This window comes from Panthera uncia (genome assembly GCF_023721935.1).
Source record: "Panthera uncia isolate 11264 chromosome A1 unlocalized genomic scaffold, Puncia_PCG_1.0 HiC_scaffold_17, whole genome shotgun sequence".
In the NCBI taxonomy this organism is placed as follows: domain Eukaryota; kingdom Metazoa; phylum Chordata; class Mammalia; order Carnivora; family Felidae; genus Panthera; species Panthera uncia.
This window is the reverse complement of record NW_026057577.1, coordinates 82,765,058-82,787,835: the sequence shown is the minus strand read 5'-3', so window position 1 is coordinate 82,787,835 and position 22,778 is coordinate 82,765,058. Positions and strand designations below refer to the sequence as shown.

Below are 22,778 nucleotides of genomic sequence, written 5' to 3'. Positions count from 1 at the left end.
GATTATTTCTGACATATTTGCTGACCAGCATTTTGCTTATTTTAAGTTAAGGAAAGGATCCTTTTCTACCCAGACGCAAATTAGTCCAAAATGGGATGGGGAGGCTGTTCTGATTAGTGGTCTCCCTGAGAGAGTGTTAGCCCTTTCCTCTGGCGGCCTCTGAATCCTGTCTCCAACCACTGAACTGCTCTGAGAGCCTCTGGCTCCAGCACCATGCTGTCTGCCCATAGCCTGCTGTGGTGCGGCCCAGCCCAGAGGATGCTGGGGCCAGCCTTACTGCCTGGCGTCGTTAGGCTTAGGGCAGCTCAGAACCAGACACAAGAGGTTCTGTGAGGACAGAAGAAGTTTCCAAGCCACCCACAAAGTGCAAATAAAGCCTTGCACATAATCGCTTGTTTGTTGATTTAGTTGGATGGAAACCTAGAGTAAGTAGCTACTCAGCTTTCAAAATTTGTGTTATGCAATCTGTCTCCAGATTTTAAATTTTTATCAAGACTCAGAGTAACAATGTGAGTAACAAAGAGGTTAATAGATGAGGGCATGGATTCAGAGGCCAGAGTTAGGTTCACATCTGGGCTCTGCTCTTAGTAGTGTTATCTTCGGCAGTTACTCAGTGCCTCTGTTTCCTCATTTGTAAAATGAAGATAATGATAGTACCTGTCTTGTAGAGTTCTGTGAGCATTTAAGTGAATGAACATATACCAAGCCCTTAGAATAATCATGTTTGTTATATATAAAATACTCAGTGCTACTGATTATTCTTATCATCAATGTCATATTAACCTGTGTTTTGATATTTGAAATTTCCAAATGAGAAAAAATTGTACTGCCTGCTATCTGATTTTGAAAGGAAATTAGACAGGAAAAAATAAACTAAGATTAGCAAAGATGCTGCCCTTTTACTTTTTCCTCAGTTAAAATTAAGGTTATTATTTTCTATACTAAGATGTCAAAATTACATTTTTTTTTTTTTTACATACTCGACAAAGGAAAACTAATGCCTCCATAGGACAATCTGTATTTAGAATCAACTCACTAACCAGGGTGTAGGGATAAAGAAAGATTTGCAGGGTGAGAAAAGGCTGAATTGAAGAGAAGACAATTCAAATAGGCAGGGAAACAAAAAGAGAGTAATAAGAAAATAGTGGAGAAAAATAAGAATAGAAATAGAAAACACAGAGAAATCATGATCAGCATATGGACACGAAGACCCACGATTTATCTCAAGGTGAGCATCTGTGCCAACCAATAATTGAAGAACAAAACTATTTGGGTCTATCACTCTTCTCTCTGTCCTTTAACCAAATCTGCTAACCGTTAATCAGTCATCAATTTGAGCTCTTCCCCTTTCTGGACACCAACTGGAGCCAAAGGAGGAGCAAGAAACCTCAATGGTCTACACCATTAACCCCCTTGTCAGGAATATTGTCACTGGGATCCCTGCGCTGGGGGAAAGATGGGGTTTGTGATGTCTTTGTGTCCCGGGCTTGTGATCTGCGATCCTGTAGTTCTGCGAAATAGTGAAGGCAGTTATATTTTCTTTCACACACAGCCAGTTTCATTTGGGGCCACTTATATTTAATTTGGAAGCTATACTTTACCGAACTTGAGCTTTTTTCCTCACTTGGGCTTTTGAGGAATTGAAAGAATGACAAAATGCATTGCATTTGTTGTAGGAAAAGGTGTTTTCCTCCGTCTCCCTGTTCTTTCTCTCTCTCATTTGGTAAACAAAGAACAGATGAGAAACATTCACCATATTCTTAGCAGATAAAAGCAACGTGGGCTTAGACTATCAGACAACTTGTTTGGCTACAACATTGGTGACTTGTAGGGAGGAGTCCTCCAGCCATTCCACAAATGCAGCATTCCCTGAACACTTGTAAAACTAGGGAGTGCGTTAAGAAGCCCATGTTTGAGTAGCTGTTCCGATTGCTGGATAGATAAGCATGTTAGAGGCATTACTTTGAGTTTTAAAGCCGACGCCACTTAATCTCCTAAACTTCAGTGCATTGTAAGAACCAAGAGAAGAAAACGCTGTGTGAGACGGCTTTGATGAATTGGGGTGAACTTATATTCTTAAAGACTGTTCAAAGGCTTACTTGACCTTGGGAATTAGAGTTGACCCAAAATCACCTATCAACTTAACACGCATTTATTTGGTGATTTAGTTAAAACTGCTTGTATAATCAACAGGACTCTCTAATAAGAGTGATATGTTTACTCTGCTTTCCACAATTATAGACAGTAGGTGGTTTTGGTCAGAGAATATTTTCACAACCTTAGAATAGAATATTCTGTAGAATTCTAGAGTCCATATAGATCTGTTTCTTCTCATAATATGATATTTTCCTCATTTCTTACAAGGCCGTTTGGATGGAGAACAAAACTGAAAAGGACAAAAAAAAAAATCATGGGAAAGCTGTAGGGCAAATGGAAACGCAATGTTCAAGGTTAATGAAAAATGTTTGGGGTAACAGGGTTGATGAGAGGGGAGGGAGCCCAGTGGCATGGCATTGGCTGAGAAACCAGACCTCGCCAGAGGCAGCCTGGCTGGTTTGGGAAACCTCGGTGATAAAAAGTCGTGGTGGAAACCTCTGCAGTGTGTGTTAATACAGAAGTTCGGAGACAGAGGGCCTGAATTATGAGCAGCGAATAACATCATAAATGTAGCAATTCTCAAATGCCAAACCCTTGTGAAAAGCAGTTGGATGAAGAAATGCTGGAGCTTTTAAAAGCTCCCTTTCACTTTCTTTCTTTCTTTCTTTCTTTTTTTTTAAACTTCATGCAGAACTAATTTTACACACTGTTCATTTGATTTGAAAATGCCAGCATCTGGGGTATCATTAAAGAGCGTTATTGAGGGAGCCACTCTTGGCAAAGCATTTGGCTTAAAAAGCCTATTTGTTCTTATGTCCCTGGAGAGTTGTAGATAGGAAGGAGAAAGTGTACCTCGATTTACCTAACGCCGCCCCTCTGCCTAGGCCGGGACCAGGTAGCTGCCCTTCTGTTGGGAGGAGGCTCCTTCTCCTTGGCCTCTAGAGGCGCCAGGAGGGTTGTGGGGGCCACATTACTGAAGGAATAGACGCAAATAGATTTTGAAAGGTCCACCCCAATGTCCTATGACCAAAGCCTCTTGGAATTTCTTTGATTTCTAGTTGACATAAATTAGAATTACACAGGCGTGAAGAGTCCGCCCAGAAAAGATCAGAGAGGCTGCTGGGGGAGGAGAAGCCTCTGTGTGATCCTATTGATTATCCAGCTGCCTTCAGGCCAGGGGCCTCTGCGAGGCTGACTATTATTGATCCACACCATGGAAATAATCGAATTAATTCATTTCTCATCAAACTACCATTGCCAAGACCTTTCTCCTCACCTGCTCCAATTCCTGAAGTACTTAGTCGAGGAGTGAAACAGATGATTTCTTTCAATAAGAAATGATTTCTTCAGGTCATAAGAAATTCGTGTTTTCACACAGAGTTCCTCATTTAAATGGTAGGGAGATTTAATCAAATCAATAAGAAGCCAACCCAGAAAGCAAGTAATAGAAACCAGTCATCTCTTTAAAGCCAGAAATCTACTTTACAGCCTTCAAATATCAAGGGCCAAGTTTTGTGTGCCCAATTTAATGTAAAAATATTCAGGAAAAATTGACCACTGCATTTTTCAGGAAGTAATTATGGTAAGAGAAAGCCTCAACAACCTAAATATTTCTGTGGAGAAAATGGAGTTTTTATCAGCTTGTTTAGGAATCAGGAGCAGGAAAGCCCTATGGGGAAAATAATATAGGACTCTGTAACTAATACACAGAACTAACTGGAAAAATCAGTTTAAAGGAAAAATAATTTGTGGGGCGCTGTGTCCAGGACTGTTTGGGTAGCAATTCAGCCATGAAACAAAGTGTGTACCTGCAGGGACTCCCCTCTTCCCTGCCATTCATGCACAGCTGTTTCCAGATTGCCCACAGCCAAAACTGAGAATTGAAAATTTATGCCTTATCAAAGAAAATAAAGTGAAAAAACAAAACGAAACAAACCGTCCTGTGCTGATAAGGTGGGAGCGGTCTTGCCTGTGTTAGACTGTGCAGCCCAAGGCCTAGGCGACATAACCATTGCCCTGACAGCCCGTAGTCATGTGCTCAGAGGGAGAGGGAAGGTGAAAAATGGTGACAGCATGGCTGGGGCTCTAAAATCTGAACTGAAGTCCTTCGCTTGAAGTATCATCATCTTGTTCCTTTTGCTGATAAAACAGTTTCTCCAGGTGATTTTCGCATAGGAACACTTTAAAACACATTTTTACAACCCTCTCCTGATTATTCCTGGTAATTGAAACAGAAAAACACATCAGCTGAAATTCAGAGGTTACCTCACAACCGCACTGTGGCGAAGCGCTCCCGTCTCCTCTTCTGCCAATCCTGGGCACCTGAAAAGCCTTCCCTGTATTTAAGCATTAAACCAAGAAACACAGCTTTATGGCAAAGGTTAAACTGGTAAGCACTGGTGTCAAACTGCTGGGTTTTTACATTCTACCTACTTCACTTGACTGCCTGTGGACTTTGGACAGCTTAATCTCTAAAAGCCTCAGTTTCACCATCTGAAAAATTGGGATGTATTTACTCCATAGGGTTGTCATGAGACTAAATGAGATATTGGAATAAAGCACTTAGCCCAAAGTCATGCACGCTGCAAGCCCTCAGTAAATGTCCACTGCTAGTGCTATTATATTTATTCATATATACGTATCTGTTCTAGAATCTGGTCTGTGATATTCAACCATGACATGAACTACCTGGCTCATGATATTGTAGCCATGAATAGAAATTCACATGCGAAGATCTTACAGAGAAACACCAGGCCCCGAGACTTAGCAATTCTCAGAAACAAATAGAATCTATTTTTATCGTAGCTAAAATTCATTAAGTAACAATTCCACTTATTATAAAGGAAGAAGAAACTCAGAGACCAATAGGTCTCAGTCCTTTGGGGTAAACAGAGTAAAGACTTGCCAAATTAGAAGGCCACTCAGTGTGCAGGCTGGGACTTGTTTGGTTTTCTTCTTCAGGAAAATCAACATCAACCTAGAACGCTTTAAGGGAGAGTGCTGTAAGGAGCTGCTTATATTTTGCTCACTTCTATTATGGGAATGATGTATGATTTTTTTTTTTTTTTTTTTTTTAGAAAGGAGAAAGCAGAGGGCCTACTGTTCCCCAAATGCTGGAGGAATAGAATGTTATGTTGGAGTTTGCCTAAAGGCACCAGGGAGCGTCATTGCTTTGTAGTAAATAATCTCCTTGGAACTTTGATTTGGCTTAAGTAATTATATGAAAGAATTAGATTGCAGGATCATATTATTTTTCTAATTTAGAAACAGAAAAGGTAACAGCAGTTTCTTAACAGGGTTCAGATTAGATCCCAGAACTCCTTAGCACCTGACTTCACAGAATAGAAATAAAGACAGCGCACAGTGGCTCAGGAGACTGAGGGACTCCTTGGGAAGGAACAGGCTCAGCCCGCACATGAAACCTGGCCATCCAGCAGCAGGTTTGCAGTGAAAGTTTTATTTGGCAAGTGGTTTTTCAAGAAAAAACCCAAACTCCTTCCCCTCTCCCAATTTTTATCTATTTTGGCCATTTATTCAAGAAATATTTGTTGAGTGTGCTTGTTGGGTTCCAGTCGCGGTGATAGGAGACGGGTCAGAAAAAACAGCGAACAAGGCAGTTCCTACCCCATAGGTAGGGGAGTCGCCTGGGGGAGACAGGCCAGCAAATGGGCACTTACAATGCAGTAAGACTGCAAATTAATTTTTGAAAGTGGTACCCCAAAGTATATTTCTTCTGCATGAAGAACCTTGCTTTGACCCCACAACTTCTTTCAGCTGCATTCCTCTACAGTTCTATTTTCTGCCACTCTCCTATTAAACTCCTTTCTGCAAAGGATGGACTATGAACAGTCATCCTTCCTTTTTCACCACTCCTTACAGCCTTACTTCCATCCTCATCGCGCCACTGAGTCTGTTCAACATCACCAGTGACTTCCTTGTCACCACATGCAGCAGCCACTTCTCTGTCCACAACTGGTCTCATCCCTTAGCAGCTGCATGCATATGGTAACCATGCCCTCTTTCATGAGAACGCTTTTCTCTTGCCTTCAATGTCACCACAATCCTGGCTTTTCTATCTCCATCTCCCGTACCGCCTCTCTCATCTGTAAAGAGGGAATAAAAATAACACCTATCCCATAGACTATGGAGAGAAATGAGTTAATGCATGTAAACTTTCTTACATGAAGCAAGCAAGGACCATTTGCAAGCAAGAACCATGTGGTGGTGAATTCCTACCTTCTTCATCCCCATCACTCTCCTCCTCACTAGGTTGTAAGATCCATGGATTTCTCCTTCTGTTATATTGCCAGACCCAGCCATAGGGGCTGATACATAACAGTTACCTAACAAATATGTATTGGATGATGGATGAATGGATTGTGTTTCTTATCTGCATTCTGTGTAGCTCCAAGGTTCTGAGGAGGTTCCTCAGAGTCTCTGGGAATGACAGAGCAGCTAAGAGGGCAGGGTGCCTGGTCCTTACCATCTAACTGACTTCAGCCAGAGCAACCCCACTTTTATTGCTTTGTTTTTATTTAGTTTACTTATTTGGTTTGTGTATTTATTTATTTATTATTCTGGTTTGCAGAAGTATTGTACAGCTAAAAGCAAGTTTGAAAAACATTAGATCCCACTTCCTCCTGATAATGTTATAGATTATAAGAAGTATCTGGACAGAGGGAAATTAGAAAGGTAACACCTTGGATTTAACACCAGCTTCCTGTAGCTGGGGAATTCTGAGTGTAGCTGAAAGCCCCTGGGGTTCAGGACAGTCACAGACTGAGTTCAGGCATCTGCTGTGTGATTGGACTCAGCATCCTTCAGAGCCTAACCCTGGAATTCTCTGATTTATGTAGAGTCTCTCTTCTGAAAACCAGAAATATCACTTGTTTTCAGGCTTTTTAATCTACAGATTTACAGATCACTTTTATGCAGAATAAATTTTTGTTGGTAATAAATTTGTTTTAGGAAACAGGTCAAATCCATAAATTCTACCTGATGGCAAATGCCATTTTAGAAAGATATTTTTTTTGTCAGGTGTCCACTGGTGATTACCACCGCCCCAGGCTTTCTGTAAGAAAATAAAAACTGAAATCAAGAAAGCCATTAAGCATACAAGAAGACATTTTTAGTTCTGAGAGTTTTCTTTCTCAATTGTGTTTTTTAGCTTAACTTTGTGAGTTTAATTTAGAAACACCCAGATGTGTTCTATAAATACATTGTACTTACCGCTCAGTTAGTGACTACATTAATTATCTTATTAAGGGCCCAGTTTTTCTCAAATAGTCGATCTTTTGCTGAACCATTTAGAGCATTGCAGATGACTCACCAAGTAGCTATCTCCATCCTGATGTCCCACACGGGTCCGCTTTGGTTCTCATCTGTACCGCACATGCAAATCTATACTAAAAAATGTATGCATTTGTGCGCTAGGTCAATTCCATGGCCAGCGGTCAGTGGCCTCAGAGTGGCCCTATGCAAGGCTCTGCATAGAGCTTACACTTGACTTGAAACATCCTTCTTGGTGGAGGATTGCTTGGAGAAACAGAATGAAAATGTCACTAATTTCTCTCTGACAGTCTGGTTGTTGGACTCCTGTCACACTAATCTCTAATTAGACGCTTCAGGTTGGCGAGCCCCGATTCTCACTTAACACTGCAGGCGTTTCTGTGATCTTCATCCTCCCAGGTTCTTTGCTGCTTCCTCACTGTGCTAATTCAAGTGAATAGAAAGCAATGCTAGTGTTAACAGGCTACCCACATCTCATGAAAAAGAGACAGCATGAAGCCAGGCCTGTTGTGATATTGACAGAGCATAGCACTTCCAATCATTGCAGATTCTGAAATGGAATGACTGCATTTGACAAAGTTGACTGAATTTATGAGCCTGCCTCTGTCAGGTTCATTGCATTCTCAGTATCTGTCTCTTTCCATGCTTTGGGACTTTTAGATGAGTATTTTACCACCCAAGAGTAATATTTCTTACCTCTTTCTGTTAAAAAAAAAATCCATCCTTGAAGGCCTCAGGGAGGTTCATGCATGAAGCATAGTGCATTGTGGGTGGCCTGTAGACACCTGACTCCCAAATGTAACAGGTAGCTTTTAGTCTCCAATAAGATGATCAATTTTTCTTCTTAAAATTATATTAAATACTTAGTCATGTGTGCCCTGTCCTTCACCTCATGGGTGGTCCCTTGAGGAAACACTACATCCATCCATGTACAGCTGAGTTTAGGGGAATCTTCCCTTCCATTAGCTATTGGAAAACTCAGGAAGTGGCCTCCTTGGGCTGTGCCCAACTAGAGATCCAAGACCAATGGTGACAGACAGGAAGCCAGTCTGTTTTTACCACATTCAAAGAATATACCTTTTGTTTCGGGTAGGGGTGAGTATTTGTAAAAAGATGGGCCAATAAGCTGTAGGAGCAACCATTTCTTTTCTCCAGAACCCCTGACTCAGTTTAATATAGAGGGCAGCGTGGGAGACAAGTGCTTACTTGTTGTCTTCAGATAATCTTAGTTCAGACTTTGCCTTCATATTCCCAGGAGCAGAAATCACCTGTGCCCTCTGGGAACTTCACAGCTGAAAGCTTTAACCTAGTGGGTCTCAGCCCAAGCTGCACATTGGAATCTCCTGGAGGGTTGGGGTAGGGGGGGTACTTTAAAAAACACTGGTGCCTGGGTCCCACTTCCCCAAGATGCAGGTACAGTTAGTCTGGGATATGACCTGGGCACTGGGGTTTTTAAAAGATCCCCATGGGGCGCCTGGGTGGCTCAGTCGGTTAAGCGGCCGACTTCAGCTCAGGTCATGATCTCGCGGTCCGTGAGTTCGAGCCCCGCGTCGGGCTCTGTGCTGACAGCTCAGAGCCTGGAGCCTGTTTCAGATTCTGTGTCTCCCTCTCTCTGACCCTCCCCCATTCATGCTCTGTCTCTCTCTGTCTCAAAAATAAATAAAAAACGTTAAAAAAAATTTAAAAAAAGATCCCCAGGTGATTCTAGTGAGCAATTATGCTGAGATCCACTGTATTCTTATTTGTGTTCTTGTTTGCAGACACAGTTTAACTCATCCCACGTCAATAAATGTGTATCAAACATTTGTTATGTCTGAGTTGCTGTGGGGTTTGTGGGAAGGGCCTTGGCTTGACTAAGAGAGACAGAGGGAAGGAAAGGAATGCGAAGTTGACTGTTGAGTAGAGACAAAGAGCAGGTGCTTTGGCTCACACCTAGAATCATTTTCACAGCTCTCACCAGTCTGGGAAAGACCCTTAATCTTCATTGTGGGCTCTGCCTGCAGCCTGTTCATGCATACTGAGCTACTGCTGTATCCTCCTCCAGACTTCTGGAAAGCTTAGCCTTGCTGCTGAAGAGAAAGAGTGTGAAGAGAATGAAGTAAGAGAGTGTAAAAGTCCCTCCAAATTTTTGGTGTCCTGGACCTCCCTGTTCTAACATAGGGAAACATAGGTAAGACATGGTATGTCACCCAAGCAGGGACATGAGAAGTCCCTCTGTGAAGGGAAGAAAATAGAATCCCCAAAGAGAGCCTGCTGCATGTTGTTGGCTGTGCAGGGTCCTGGGAAAATCAATGTATCATCTGCTGTTTTATTCTTTTCTTAGTGTCCTATTTAAAATATTTTAAACTGCACTTAGATGACTCATCTCATTTACATGCAAAGTTGACATATTACTAGAATTCACATTACCCTTATTTTATCCATTTTAATATGTGCCCATCTCGGGGCCAGTGGGCACTTGCTTAAAGAGCAATTGGGCCTCTTTTGAATATGCATTGTCTGCGATGACTTTTGCTACACCTTGTGAATGCCGGGTTCCACTGATAGCCAGTACAGTTTCCCAGATCCAGGAAACTCAGAGAGAAGCAGATTCCGGAGGCGTATTGCCCGACAGACAACACTCTGCCTCTGGGCCGCCAGGAGTCAGCCTCTGGGGCTGTTAGCAGTGAGTGACATTGCCCAGGGAGTCTGTGAAGAATGACAGACCAGTGTGAGGGCAAGAGCCCTGAATTAGGAGAGAGGAGTTGAATGTGCTATTTGCAGCCCCTTCACAGATGTACTGTGGGTTCCTTACTTTTCCCACCTGAAGATAGGGGGATCCATTTTCTTCACTCCCCTTTCCTCAGAATGGAGCTATGTGAAGCAAGAACTACTGAAGTTATACACTTGAGTTTGCTAGATGAGCTGGAGAAACATTACCTTACAAAGCTTACAAAGTAAGGGACAGATTAGTGGTTTATTCTGGCTCATGAATGGGTTTCCTTTCTTCCCTGAATAATATGTGTGTATTTAACAAATGTGTACACAGGCTGATGCTTCCTTGTCCAGAAGTTCAATTAAATATTCCTTCTTTTGGAAAGCCTTTTCCAGCTCTCCTGGAAAAGGTCAGGTGCCTCTGTCTACAGCAACCTGCACTTCCCCTAGAAATCAATCCTCAAGCTTTGCTGTTGCCGGTATAATTGTCCATTTTCCTTGCCCCAAGGGGTCAAGAACCTTGTCTGTCAAGTTGGCCATTCTACCTCTGTCTGGGACACAGAAAAATGTGTTGATGGGCGGGAGACTGGAGAAAAAGCAATGCCTGCTTATGTCATGGGCAGTTGCCCTGCCAGAAGGTCCCTTGTTAGTCCTGCAGCTTCATCACGTTTCTATCATGTTTCAAAGTCTCATGCAACCACAGCTGCACCATGGAATATTCCACAAGCAAAGTGAGATCTATTATAATTTACATTCCCACAGAGCAGCCATTTTGAAGACATTGTAAAGGACTTTGAAATGTGCTTGTATGTAAATTGAAATCATTTTTTGTACCATAGATGGAAAAGGAATGTCAGTGAACAGTTTACTGGCCAGGTGATCAGCTAGGCCACAGTATGGCACTTCCTGCGTCTCGCTGTTACCTGTGTGCCAAGGCAACATGGCACAGTGCAGAGAACATCTTTGCTTAGGGGTCCTGGATTCAAATCCTAGCTTCCATTTACAAGGTACATGACCCTGTGTGAAATACTAATCCTCTCTGAGCCACAGTTCATGTGAAATAAGGAGTATTAATGCGTATATGCCTGGAAAATAGTAGATGTTCATTGAATACTTTTCCCATTCCCTCCTTGCTAGAGTGGAGGCATACTTTCGTTTTACCTTTATTGGTCATTATGGTGAAGAATTAACAAATTATGTTCAACTTTTTGCCAAAGTAAACCATGCTGAAGAGAAGAAATGTGTTTGATTTATCCCCTACCACACAAGTGCCTCATTCTGATGAGCACAGTGTTTCTCAGTGGGGGGCGTAGGACAGTTTGGTTTGAAGAATTCTTCCTTGCCCGGGACTGTACTGTGAGTTGCAGTATTATTTTCATGCTATCTGGGACAACAAATGCCACACGTCACTGTGACGACAACACCAACGATAGCAACAAAAAGCTCCTCGGATTTCCATTTGCCCCCCAGGGAGCAGTAAAGGCAGGTAGAATTTCTGAAGCCCAAGAAATTGGGTAGCATTATTTTGAGGTAGCATCATTTTGAGTCAGGGGATCTGCCCACAGTTCCCCTTCTGCCTCCAGATAACTGTGACATGAGAAGGCATGTTAAATGTCACAAAATTTCAGAATCCTCTGTGGGGCCCACCTGGGCCTGCCGCCCTGAGCAGGGCACTGACGCTGGAAGCAGAAGTGGGTTTTTGCAACGTTTTGGAAACAAGCTCATATCTAGTGACCAGTAACGTGTCTCTTAGTGTTATCCATCCAGTCTAGTGTGTCACTGATCTCCAGTAAGGAAGGCTGCCCTCATTTAACTCCAGTATGGCCTAGGCTTTTCCTTAGTACTGTCTGACAGCAGAATGACCCAGCAGAAATTACTGAACCACCAGCACGAGCTACTTTGGTGTCCTGTGCCAAATTATTGGAAACCCGAGGGAAGGTGCATCTGGAAAGAGGCGCCCGGTGATGTCGGTTGGAAAGGAGAGTAACACAGAGAATCGCCTTAGGTATGAACTTCAAAGGATGAAAGGAGTTTGGAGCTGCCATAATGCCCAGACTTTAGAGACTGCTACCCCTGTAGTGGGAACAGTCTGGGAACAAGGTGAGGTTATGTCCACTGTTTCTGATGCAGAACTAATTCGTGCTTTTGTGTTTACTCTGTACCTGTTCAGTGAACAACTACTACATTAATTTAGCCAGCAAATATTTATTGAGTAGTTACTAGGTGCTAGGCATTCTATAGGTGCCAGAGATGTGGCAGTGAACAAAACCAACAAAAACTCCTATCTCATGAGCTCATAATCTAATGGGGGCGAGAATATGCCAGGCAGTGGGCAAAGGACTGAAAACAAAGAGATGACTCAAATACTCTTTGCTGTCAAGAAACACAGTCTAGCAATAGCGTAATACATTTTAATGTTATTGATATTTTCAGTAGTGGTCACCTTTGCGTGGAAACTTTCTCCATTTAAAAAAAATGATTTTTTTAAAAAGTGATTTTAAGTTGTTTATTATATTCATGAATGTGAGTTTCATACACTCAGGTGTCAAATATTTCCCCCCTCACAAGAAACGTGTCCTGTTTTAAAACATGAGACAAAGAGGAAATAATAATCACTTCACATAAATGTTTTTTTCTGAAAATTTTATCAGAAATAGCATTTTTGAATGGTAGGTATCATTGGGGAGATACTTCAGATTTGGGCTTGCACTTAGCTGGAACTTTCTGGGGAAAGTATTGATAAGGTGAAGGAATGAGTGTGATGGTCTAGAGAGATTGTTTGAACTGAATCTCCGAAGCTCGAAGAGTCTCTTCTCATCCTTCCATAGTAGTAACAGGAAGAGAATGAAACTATGGTATGATTTACCTTAATTAGCATAGCAATTTACCTCACATTTTCAAAAAGTGCTAATAGATGTTAACTCAAAATAGATTAAAATACCAGACAAATTGCTACTACCTTGAAAAGAGTTATAATAATTTTGAAAATGTAAATTATGGTTATGCAGTCTTTGGAGAGAACTATAAAATCCAATCTTTCTTATATTTAAAAAATAACCTGTGGTACACACTTTTTTTTTTTCCTTTAATCACAGTAATTTCTTCAAATGACACCACTGCATATTTCTTTAGGAAGATAGGCTGCATTTTTCAAATCTCAAGTGTAATATAGGAGTTGCCGTTGATGGTTTTCAGCAAGAGGAAAAGAAATTGAATACAGAAAACCAGGGATCATGGAGAAATGTAAAAAAATTAATCTATGTTCCTTTTTTATATTACACACATTTTATGAGTTGGAACAGAGAATTGTTCCTTTCATTCTAGCAAGTGGAGTTGTGCATGACAAAATGTCTGCAGAAATGTGTATGTAGGCGTAACAATTTAAAATGCTTTGGACCCTCCTGGTGTCTAACGCTGAACTTTTTCTCTAAGGCACCAAAGTGCTTATGGATTCTATACAAAGAGGTGAGCATAATTTGTACTTCTGAGGAGTAAATGAAAATAACTTTAGTATAAAATTTGTCACACTGTATCGCCAGGAGACACTATAAGTAAAAGATAGAAACTTCCCTAGTGGGAACACATGTATTTCCCCTGAATAGCTTCTACCCAACAAAGCTCTAAAAGGGAATATTTGCATTTTCCCCTTTGCTTTGTTTTCTAGAATTTACAGAGCACAGTTAGCAAAAAGATTACTTAGAAGACATATTATATCCACAGAGGATTGCTGGTTTAATTCAACTATACAAAACCAAGTTACTGTCTATTCTTGCCCATAACCTTTGAAAGCCAGAGGCCTAACATACTCTGTATTCTCAGCTATGGGTATACCTTATTTTAGGCAACTGAAATAGGTAAATTGAATTTTGGTAAATCAAAGTATATATACAATATTGGCAGAGAAAATCAGTTAACCTGACCGTGGATGCCTTTACCAAAGTGAATAATTATCCCCTGACTTATATACTTCATAAATTTATGTTTATATATCAGTTTGCTTAAGGTAAATTGTATCTGTCTTCCCACAAAACAGTTATCACATAGAGATATTTTTTTTCTGTGTTTAAAAATTGGACCTTGGGGCGCCTGGGTGGCTCAGTCGGTTGAGCGTCCGACTTCAGCTCAGGTCACGATCTCACGGTCCGTGAGTTCGAGCCCCGCATCGGGCTCTGGGCTGATGGCTCAGAGCCTGGAGCCTGCTTCCGATTCTGTGTCTCCCTCTCTCTCTGCCCCTCCCCCATTCATGCTCTGTCTCTCTCTGTCTCAAAAATAAATAAACGTTAAAAAAAAAAAATTTTAAAAATTGGACCTCGAAAACAGATTGCCTGTCAATCCCTAGGTATCGGACTTTGGGCAAGCCCACATGTAGATCAGAAAAGAGGCAGCACAGAAGACAGTGCCCATCTTTACAGTGGGTTTAAATGTTTTCTCTTCTCGGTTTTCTGTTATCTGTTTTCCTGGTCATTGTTCCTTGAATACTGAGTGGTCTGGACTTTCTCCCCTTGCCATGCATCCTGTCTGACCAAATGACTTCAGTTCTTTCTTAATGAGACCTGCATCCTTATGGGTTTGTTTATGACAGAAGGGAGGAAGGTAACCTAACAGCAAAGTAGGGAACATCAGGTAAAGAAAAGGGAGGATTTTCTGAAAGTAGATATTTAAAACCTGCACTGTTCCATTAAGGAAAGTTCTGGAATCACCTCCAGAGACCAATAAGGTAGAATAGACTCTTCCTGTATATGATGTATGTTTTAAAGCTTACTTCTCACCCTATGATTATTTTATTTTGAACACTACAACTAATGATACCAAGGTTCACTTCTGAAATATCTCAGAAATTGAACAATATGGAGCATCACGACAGAGAATCAGTCACCCTAGCATATCGTTAATTAACTCATGCACCTCATAACCATTTGCCAAGTGCCTGCTCTAATAATAAGAGCTACCATTTGGGGACCTTTTTAAGTCAGTCACAGTGTTAAGCATATCATTACACTTAAGCCTTACAACAATCCTGTTACTTTTAAGTAGTTTTATCCTGTGTGTATAGTTGAGGAAACTAAATCTTAAAGAAGTAAAGTGAAATGAGGGTTCAAACCTGTTTCTGGTCGATTCTCAAGTCCATGGTATGAACCACAGTTGCCATTTTTCTTCTCTACGTTGCACACAGCTTGACAGCCTTAAAGGCAAGAGACAGTCTCTGGTCCCCAGAGGCTCTACTTATGCAGGTGGAAGCCATAGGCAAGTAAAGAGATGATTACACAGTGAGAGTGCTTAAATAAAAGAAAGAACCATGCAGGGTGCCCACCACAGGTGCACAGAGAAGGGGGTACCTAACCCTTTCTGGGAGATAGGCTTGCTTCGGGAAGGTTTCTTGAAGGAGGGAATTCCTGAGCCAAATAAGAGTTCCTCAGGGAATTGGGCTTTGTGTGATTAGTATTTAATGTCTGGTTTTGCCTTGCTCTTGAGTTTCCATTTCTTACTTGCCTTTTGGTATTTTTTTTTTTTATCATTCTTTCACTAATAACTAGGCCTGACTTGTGGGTACAAAAATGATCATGGCTCTTGTGGATTGTACATTGGGGCAGGAGAAACAGATATTAAATTAAGTAATTATAAACTAACTTTATAAGTGTTATGAAGACAAAGTGGGCAGTGTTAGAAGAGTAAATAACCTAAAAGCCTTACCTAATTTGGGGTGGGGGGGAGCAGGGATAGGGCAGTGAAATGACATTGGGGAAATGACACTGAAGCTAAGAACTCAAGAGTAAGTAGGAAGTAGACATGAAGAGAGGGCTTTTAGGGGGAAGTGGGTAAAAAACTATTCCAGGTAAAGAGAATAACATGTGCAAAGACCCTGAGGCCAGAAAGAACTTGGACAGTTTGATCATCTGGGATTAAGTCAGGTGACTGGAGTATCAAAAATACGCTACCGAGATACATAGAGCCAGACGGCGCACGGCCTTCTTAAGTGTACTGTCTTAGGCTGCCTCAACCCAAGCAAAACTTAGATCATAAATTTAAATTAAAAAATTAAAAATGTTGCATAAGAATCCTCTTAAGGCCATCAATTCATATTCTCAACTCTAATTTGTATATCAGTTTTTCTTTTTTACTTTAAATGATTTTCTTCTTGTTTTTGAAAACAATGTTATACATCATAACTATCACAAAAAGAATTAACTACATGGTTTGGTTGAATTTGGAGTGAAAGTTGATTTAATACAAGCAAGTCTTGAATAGAGAGGTGTTCTGACAGATTAAGTATCATCAGTGCAATGTTGAAATATCAATTCTCAATTTAAAAAAAAAAAGATTATATATAACAGTTTTCCAAATCACCCAGAAAACATCATGTTATCTCAGAAAAGTGTAGACGACTGAATGTCATGGTCGTCATACTTCTAGGCAGGCTTTCAAAGCAAAAAGCAAGGGTTGGATGTTGTTTTAGGCATTTCTTGGTGGTCCTGATCTTTTTCAAGAATGGACAGACATGGAGAGGGAGCACAAAATTATGTATCATAAGCACCTTCTTTCAGACCAGCTTACTCAGTATAAATGAAATATTGATGCATTTGAAAATGCCCAGGTGTTCAATAAAGATTTTAAATAAAGCTACCTAAAAGTTGTGGTTCTTAGGTTAATCATTTATTTATCTAAAGGATGAAGGAAGCTGTCTACTTCTGTGATATGAACTGCAATCAGCTTAAAAGTAATTGACAAATTAATCCCTTCACAGCGCAGCAATTGTAAAGGTGTTAGTTTTAATTAGGCCTGTCTGATTGCCTTGTCTAATCAAGAATCAAGGTGGTATCTTTGATGGTTAAGGTCTATTGGGGCCATCCCTGACCTGCCAGCCATGTATGTTTTAATTATTGATTCCTCACATTTCAGCCCTTTTCACAAAGGGACTTGAAGTTTGCAATGCCTTAACATTTAAAGGGAAGAAAAATAAACATTTCCCCCAACACTTCCATCTAGATTCCTGTGGATCCTCTCTACCACTCTACAGTTTTGTCCTAAAAAAGCTGTCAGGTTGATGATGTAGCTAAATGCACATTAGAATGCTATCTCCCTGCTGCCTCTCCTCCCAGGCACTAGCTTTTCAGTAGGCATTGTTAAGATCTCAACAAGTCGCTATCATTTATGCTTCTAGAAAACACATTTGATTTCTTGATATCCTATGTCTTCTTTAAAAAATCCCTGAGGGTGAATGTAGTACTCAGGAAATCGGGAAGGTCAGGCAAAAAGGGACACATACCTTCTCACAGAACACTGGCTCACATTGCTGACGGGGAATGAGGTGAGAGTTCCTGTTACCACCATTAGCACGTCAGTCAGAGGACACGGGCAGTGGGCGGTCTCAGCCGTCCCGTCCTGTGCTTGACGATGGCTCTTCTTTGGTTGCAGGTCAATGAAGTGACAGTGGAGCAGCTGGTGCAGCAGTACCCCCACATCACCTTCAGCACCGTGCTGCAGGACTGCAAGAGGACCTTGGAGAGAGCCTATCAGATGGGCTGGACCCCCAACATGTCTGCTGCCTCCTCCTAACACTCCTGCTCCTGTGTAGGTCCACCCGGATCAGTCAGCAGGGCGGAGAGGAGCAGGAGATTTGGGGCAGGTGATCCCTTGGAAGGGTTTTAACTGTTCCACGTGTACGGGTGTACCCGAGTGTGTATATTTGTGTCTTGTTTGCATACTGCATAGCATAAGCGCAATTGCTATTTGTTCCCAGGTGAGCTGGGTTTTTTTTTTTTCCTTAAAAATTAAAGATTTCAAAAGCCACACACACCTTTTAGTTTTTAAGTTCAAAGACTCGTTTCTCTAAAAATTTTTTCTTCCTGTAGAACCAAAAAAACATCGGTCTATTATTTTGAGCTTCTAACTACTGCCTTTTGAAGACGCCCCAAAATAAATGCAACTGTTTTGTCTTTTGATGGGATAGAATCGTGCACTTCCGATGATCACCAGACCAGAAGTGATGTTGCACTAATTGGAAACCAGGAAACCAGTACCCTGCAAAATTTCAAGCACGTACACACATATACGTTCTTACACTCCCTCATAAACATGCACACGTGCGTGCGTACACAACTCCAGGGCAGTTTCTTTCTAGACCATTTCTGACACAGGGGCCTTCCTCCAGGTCACTGAGGAAACATGTCATCCACTGTGGCTCTGCCTAACTCACTGTATCCACAGATGGTCAACTTGCTATCTGGAGATGATGTAGGGACTAGAGAGAATTAAGCCTTCTGTGAAGTTTTTATATGGAGGCAACGATCTGAACTCCCCTGGCCAGCTCACAAAAGTTAATTATTCATTATTTTGCAAATGTGTTCTGTTGAGTCCTGAATATTTCAGTGAAGTTTTGTGTTAACGTTGTGTTAGCTTTTATTTCATGGATAGTAACTGGTCCAGATATATTTTAATGATATTTGGAGCTAACCTTAGCATTCTCCACATTAAAGGCACCAATGTAATTAATAGTGCGCAGTTATTTAAAAACAACCCTACCGATCATTTAATTATTTTTTTGTTAATTTTGGTAATTATGAACGTGTATTTCTGAAATTTGGAGGTAGTCACATGAATAGAAAATTAATGAGTGAGATATAAGTAGACAATCTTCCTATTACTTTCTTTTTTTCTTTTCTCTCTTTTTTTTTCTTTGCTTTGCTTTGAGCTTTAGAACAGGTTTTATGGATATATGCATGTTATTTTTGAATAGTTCTTGTGCTACTGCAAAGATCTATTGCTGGTTAATGTATGAGTTAAGAGGAAAAATTAGAAAGTCTTTTCATTAAGATTTTGTTTACACTTGTCAGAAATAAGCATTTCTTTGTTTAAAGATTGCCAGCTTTCAGTTAAGACAATATCGATAAGTAAATGAATATGTGTTTTGATTTCACACATCTTTACAATTAATTCATAGTAGGGACTCAGGCTCAAGTAAACTTGCCTGTGTCTAGATTTATAATCAAGACCACAGGGAGCCTTTTTAAGCTAAAGAGTGATTATCTTTCACAGTAGAGCTAGATACAAAACCCTGACTTGTGAGTTTGCTATTTATTCTCCCCCAATGTGGACATAACTGGTTTTTTTTGGTCTTTAACAGATATACTAAGGTTTGAGTTTCACTTTCTGTAAGCCCCAATATGGCTAAAATGATACTAGCTGTAAGAAACAAAATATAGCTTTACATTCAAATACTATTCACTTATTTATAAAGACTCCTTTTTTGTAAACACTGTTTCCTTTGATTACGTCAACATGTTTCTGATGTGGCATTGTTTTGCTTTTAATCCCAATCAGTTAAGAAAATCTACTTAGTAAGCACCAAGGGTATTTTTTCCATCACTAGATAGATTACTATTTTAATTTGAAAGGAATACAATTTGTGTAAGATTAAAAACTGTTTATTATTAATAAAAGAGTTCATCTTGCACATCAAATAGTATCGTTTTCATATTCATTTCCCCACCACTGAAAAATATTTTAATTCACAATATTTTAACTGGTTTTTAATCCAAAACTAATTTATAAGACAGTATGTATAGAAATAGTAGCTTGAGTGAATAAGCAAAAGTTTAATTTTTATATACGTCACACTATATTTTAAATAGTTAAAAAAAAAAAAGAAGGGAGAGCCATTGATGATATGGATGGTGCCATTTCAGCTCAAAGTTGTCATCTTTAGAGTGTTACAGTTTGCTTGTCAAATGGTTTCAGAAGTGTAAAATTGATTTTTTTTATAACGTTGCGTTGTTTGAATCTCAAATACAGCACTATAACATGCTTTAGCTTGGGGGTGGGGTGGGGTGGGGAACTTGCACTTATTCTTTAAGATGTTGACTAATCCAGAAAGCCTGATGCAACATAACCTGGAAAACTGCTTTGGTATATTTGTAGAAATCTGTAGAAACATCATATCCAGCCTCAAAGCATTAATCTCAAAAAAACAACCAGAAAAAAAAAAAAAAAAAAAAAGCATCACCTTGAGTGATCCTGTGATGGTTGTTGAATGTGTTCTCATTAGATGCTTTGAAATGAGGCTTAAAATGATTTCTGGGCAATATAGTTTCTTGTTTTGCTTAGAATGTCATAAATATATGTGAACACGTTTAATGCAGGGCTTTGTATCCTCTCCAAAATGTCAACAGTATTTTCAGAATAAAGACTATGAAATATATTGCTGTAGTGAAAAATTCTGGTCCTTTGTCTTTAATGTCTTTTTGAGTGGATAAAGGAAATTCACCCAGTTTGTAGTTTCTATATTTCCGTGAATCTTTTGACCTTGCAATGGGTTGCAATAAAAGAGAAACAAAATACTTTGTCTTTTGTTTTATTTTAGAGACAATAAATGGCCTCCCTGTTGCTGGTTGGGTGTGATGCATGCAGCGGTCCACATCCTTGTGTGTTTCACTCCTGACTTTATGTTGGTTTGACTAACCAGGATAATGAACAAGACTGGGTTTAGGAGGTTCTAATTTGGCCAGTGATTACTGAGATAGATTAAAACCTTAAGGGTTTAAACAAGTGATTTGTTTAAAATCCCATTCCCTAAACAGTCATTCATTTGCTTTGCCATTTATTCAATTTTTCAAAAGTAAACAGTTAAATTTATTGAGTAAAAAACATGTACCCAGCACTGGTCATTTAAAGATAAATAAGACTTATTCCCATCCTTGTTTCTCATAGCCTAGCAAGGAGACATTCTTGAAAACTAGCAATGGCAGTGGAGTACAATAGGTGTAATAATAGGCATAATTAGAGGGCACACATGAGACAGAGTAGCAGCTTTGGAGAGGAAGAGCTTCACAGAAGAGGTACTTCTAATGAGGGCTGAAGGAATAACAGGAATTTACAAACTTAGTGTGGGGAAGGAAGGGAGAGCAAACCTGGAAGATGGAAAAGTATGTGCAAAGTCATGCAGGAATGAGACAGCAAGGCAAGTTCAGGGTGTAGCCAAGTTAAGGTAGGTAGCTGGGTAGGTAGGTAGCCGGCCAAGTGAAATAGAAAAGTATGTTCCGTAGGGGCAGAGAGTAGAAAAAGCCTCTACAGAAAAACCAAGCCTAATCATAAACTTTTCATGGACTACTAAAGAGATTGGATATGTAGGGAAGGAAGATCGTTTCCACTAGAAAAGTCTTGCCCTAAATTCTTTCAACAAGTAGAAATTTAAATGCAGGACTTCTATTTCTGCCAATATGTTAGAATGAAGATCCTGAAAGATTTTCTGCTATGTAACCTCTGAAATTTTCAGTAAAATAATTTTAAACCCTTTTACCTTTAGAAAAAAATTTAAGTTTATTCATTTATTTTGAGAGAGAGAGAAAACACATGTGCACACAAGTGTGGAAGGGAGGAGGGGGGGAGAGGGACAGACAGAGAGAGATGGGCAGAGAAAGAGAGAGAGAGAATCCCAAGCAGGCTCCACACTGTTAGTGCATAGCCCGACCCATAGCCCAACACCGGGCTAGAACTCACAAACCCTGAGATCATGAGTGGGACGCTTAAACGAACTAAGCCACCCAGACACCCCTTTTTAAACCTTTTTAAATGACTAGCTGTGCCTGCAAGAAAGCAAAAGGAACCTCTTGTGACCAGGAACAGAGTAGGGACATCAATCAAGAACAGGGGTCAGCAAACTATGGCCCCAGGCCAAACCTGGCCTGATATATATTTTTGTAAATAAAGTTTTATTGGAACACAAGTACACACATTTGTTTATGTCTTATCTGTAGCTGCTCTTGTGCTACAACGGCGGAGTTGAGTGACTGTGGCAAAGACCGTGCAATCTGTGTTCTAGAAAATCCTCTGGGTGATTGTGATGCTTGCTAAAACTTTTATCTCTAGAGAAGCTTGGAAACTTGCAAAATCTGGGAGACTATACTGATCACTGTAGCCTAGAGAATGTGTATAAAACTTTGGGCCTGTGGATAATTGGGACACAAATCAAGAGTTCACGTCACATAAAACCAGGATCCCTGAAGTGAACTAAAATAAAACAAAACCAAAACTGAAGATGCAAATAGTCATTTTCAGCCTTGGCTAGTCTCGAGTTATTTTGGTTTTTTTTTTTAAGGTTTTCTTGAAAATTAATAGCCACTGGCTACCATTCACATGGTTTAGTACCTGAATCTACAGTACTTGCATAGTTTGTGTTGCTTATTTGTATTTTAAAAGGATTCATTACAGGAATGCTCATTGCCTGACAAAAGCAAACAAAAATCATCCTTTGAGAAAGGTACCCTTAATCCAGTCCTTAAAAGAACCCCCCCCCCAATAGAGTGGCAACTAATTTAAACTCACAATCTAAAATCACAGAGAAATTTTAAAGAATTTTTTTTAAAAAAAGGGGGGACGCCTGGGTGGCTCAGTGGATTAAGCATCCAACTTCAGCTCAGGTCATGATCTCACGGCTTGTGAGTTCGAGCCCTGCATCAGGCTCTGTGCTGACAGCTCAGAGCCTGGAGCCTCTTCAGATTCTGTGTCTTTCTCTCTCTCTCTGCCCCTCCCCCGCTCACACACACACACACACACACACACTCTCTCTCTCTCTCTCTCTCTCTCTCTCTCTGTCTCTCTCTCTGTCTCTCTCTCTGTCTCTCAAAAATAAACATTAAAAAAAAATTTTTAAATCACAGAGAACAGAAAATAAACCAACACTAGTCGCTAGTCAACAGAAAAAA

At 40.3% G+C, this 22,778-nt stretch overlaps 1 protein-coding gene across 3 annotated transcripts in view; it reads left to right on the top strand.

Moving 5' to 3' along the window:
• FBXL17 (F-box and leucine rich repeat protein 17) overlaps window positions 1–20,576 on the top strand; it is a 500,946-nt gene extending 480,370 nt beyond the window's left edge. For all 3 annotated transcript variants that reach the window (XM_049648607.1, XM_049648606.1, XM_049648605.1), the window contains one exon: window positions 17,494–20,576. In XM_049648607.1, coding sequence (XP_049504564.1) covers window positions 17,494–17,634 — 141 coding nt within the window. In that variant the 3' untranslated portion in view covers window positions 17,635–20,576. The remainder of the gene's footprint in view (window positions 1–17,493) is intronic.
• Window positions 20,577–22,778: the final 2,202 nt, after the last annotated feature.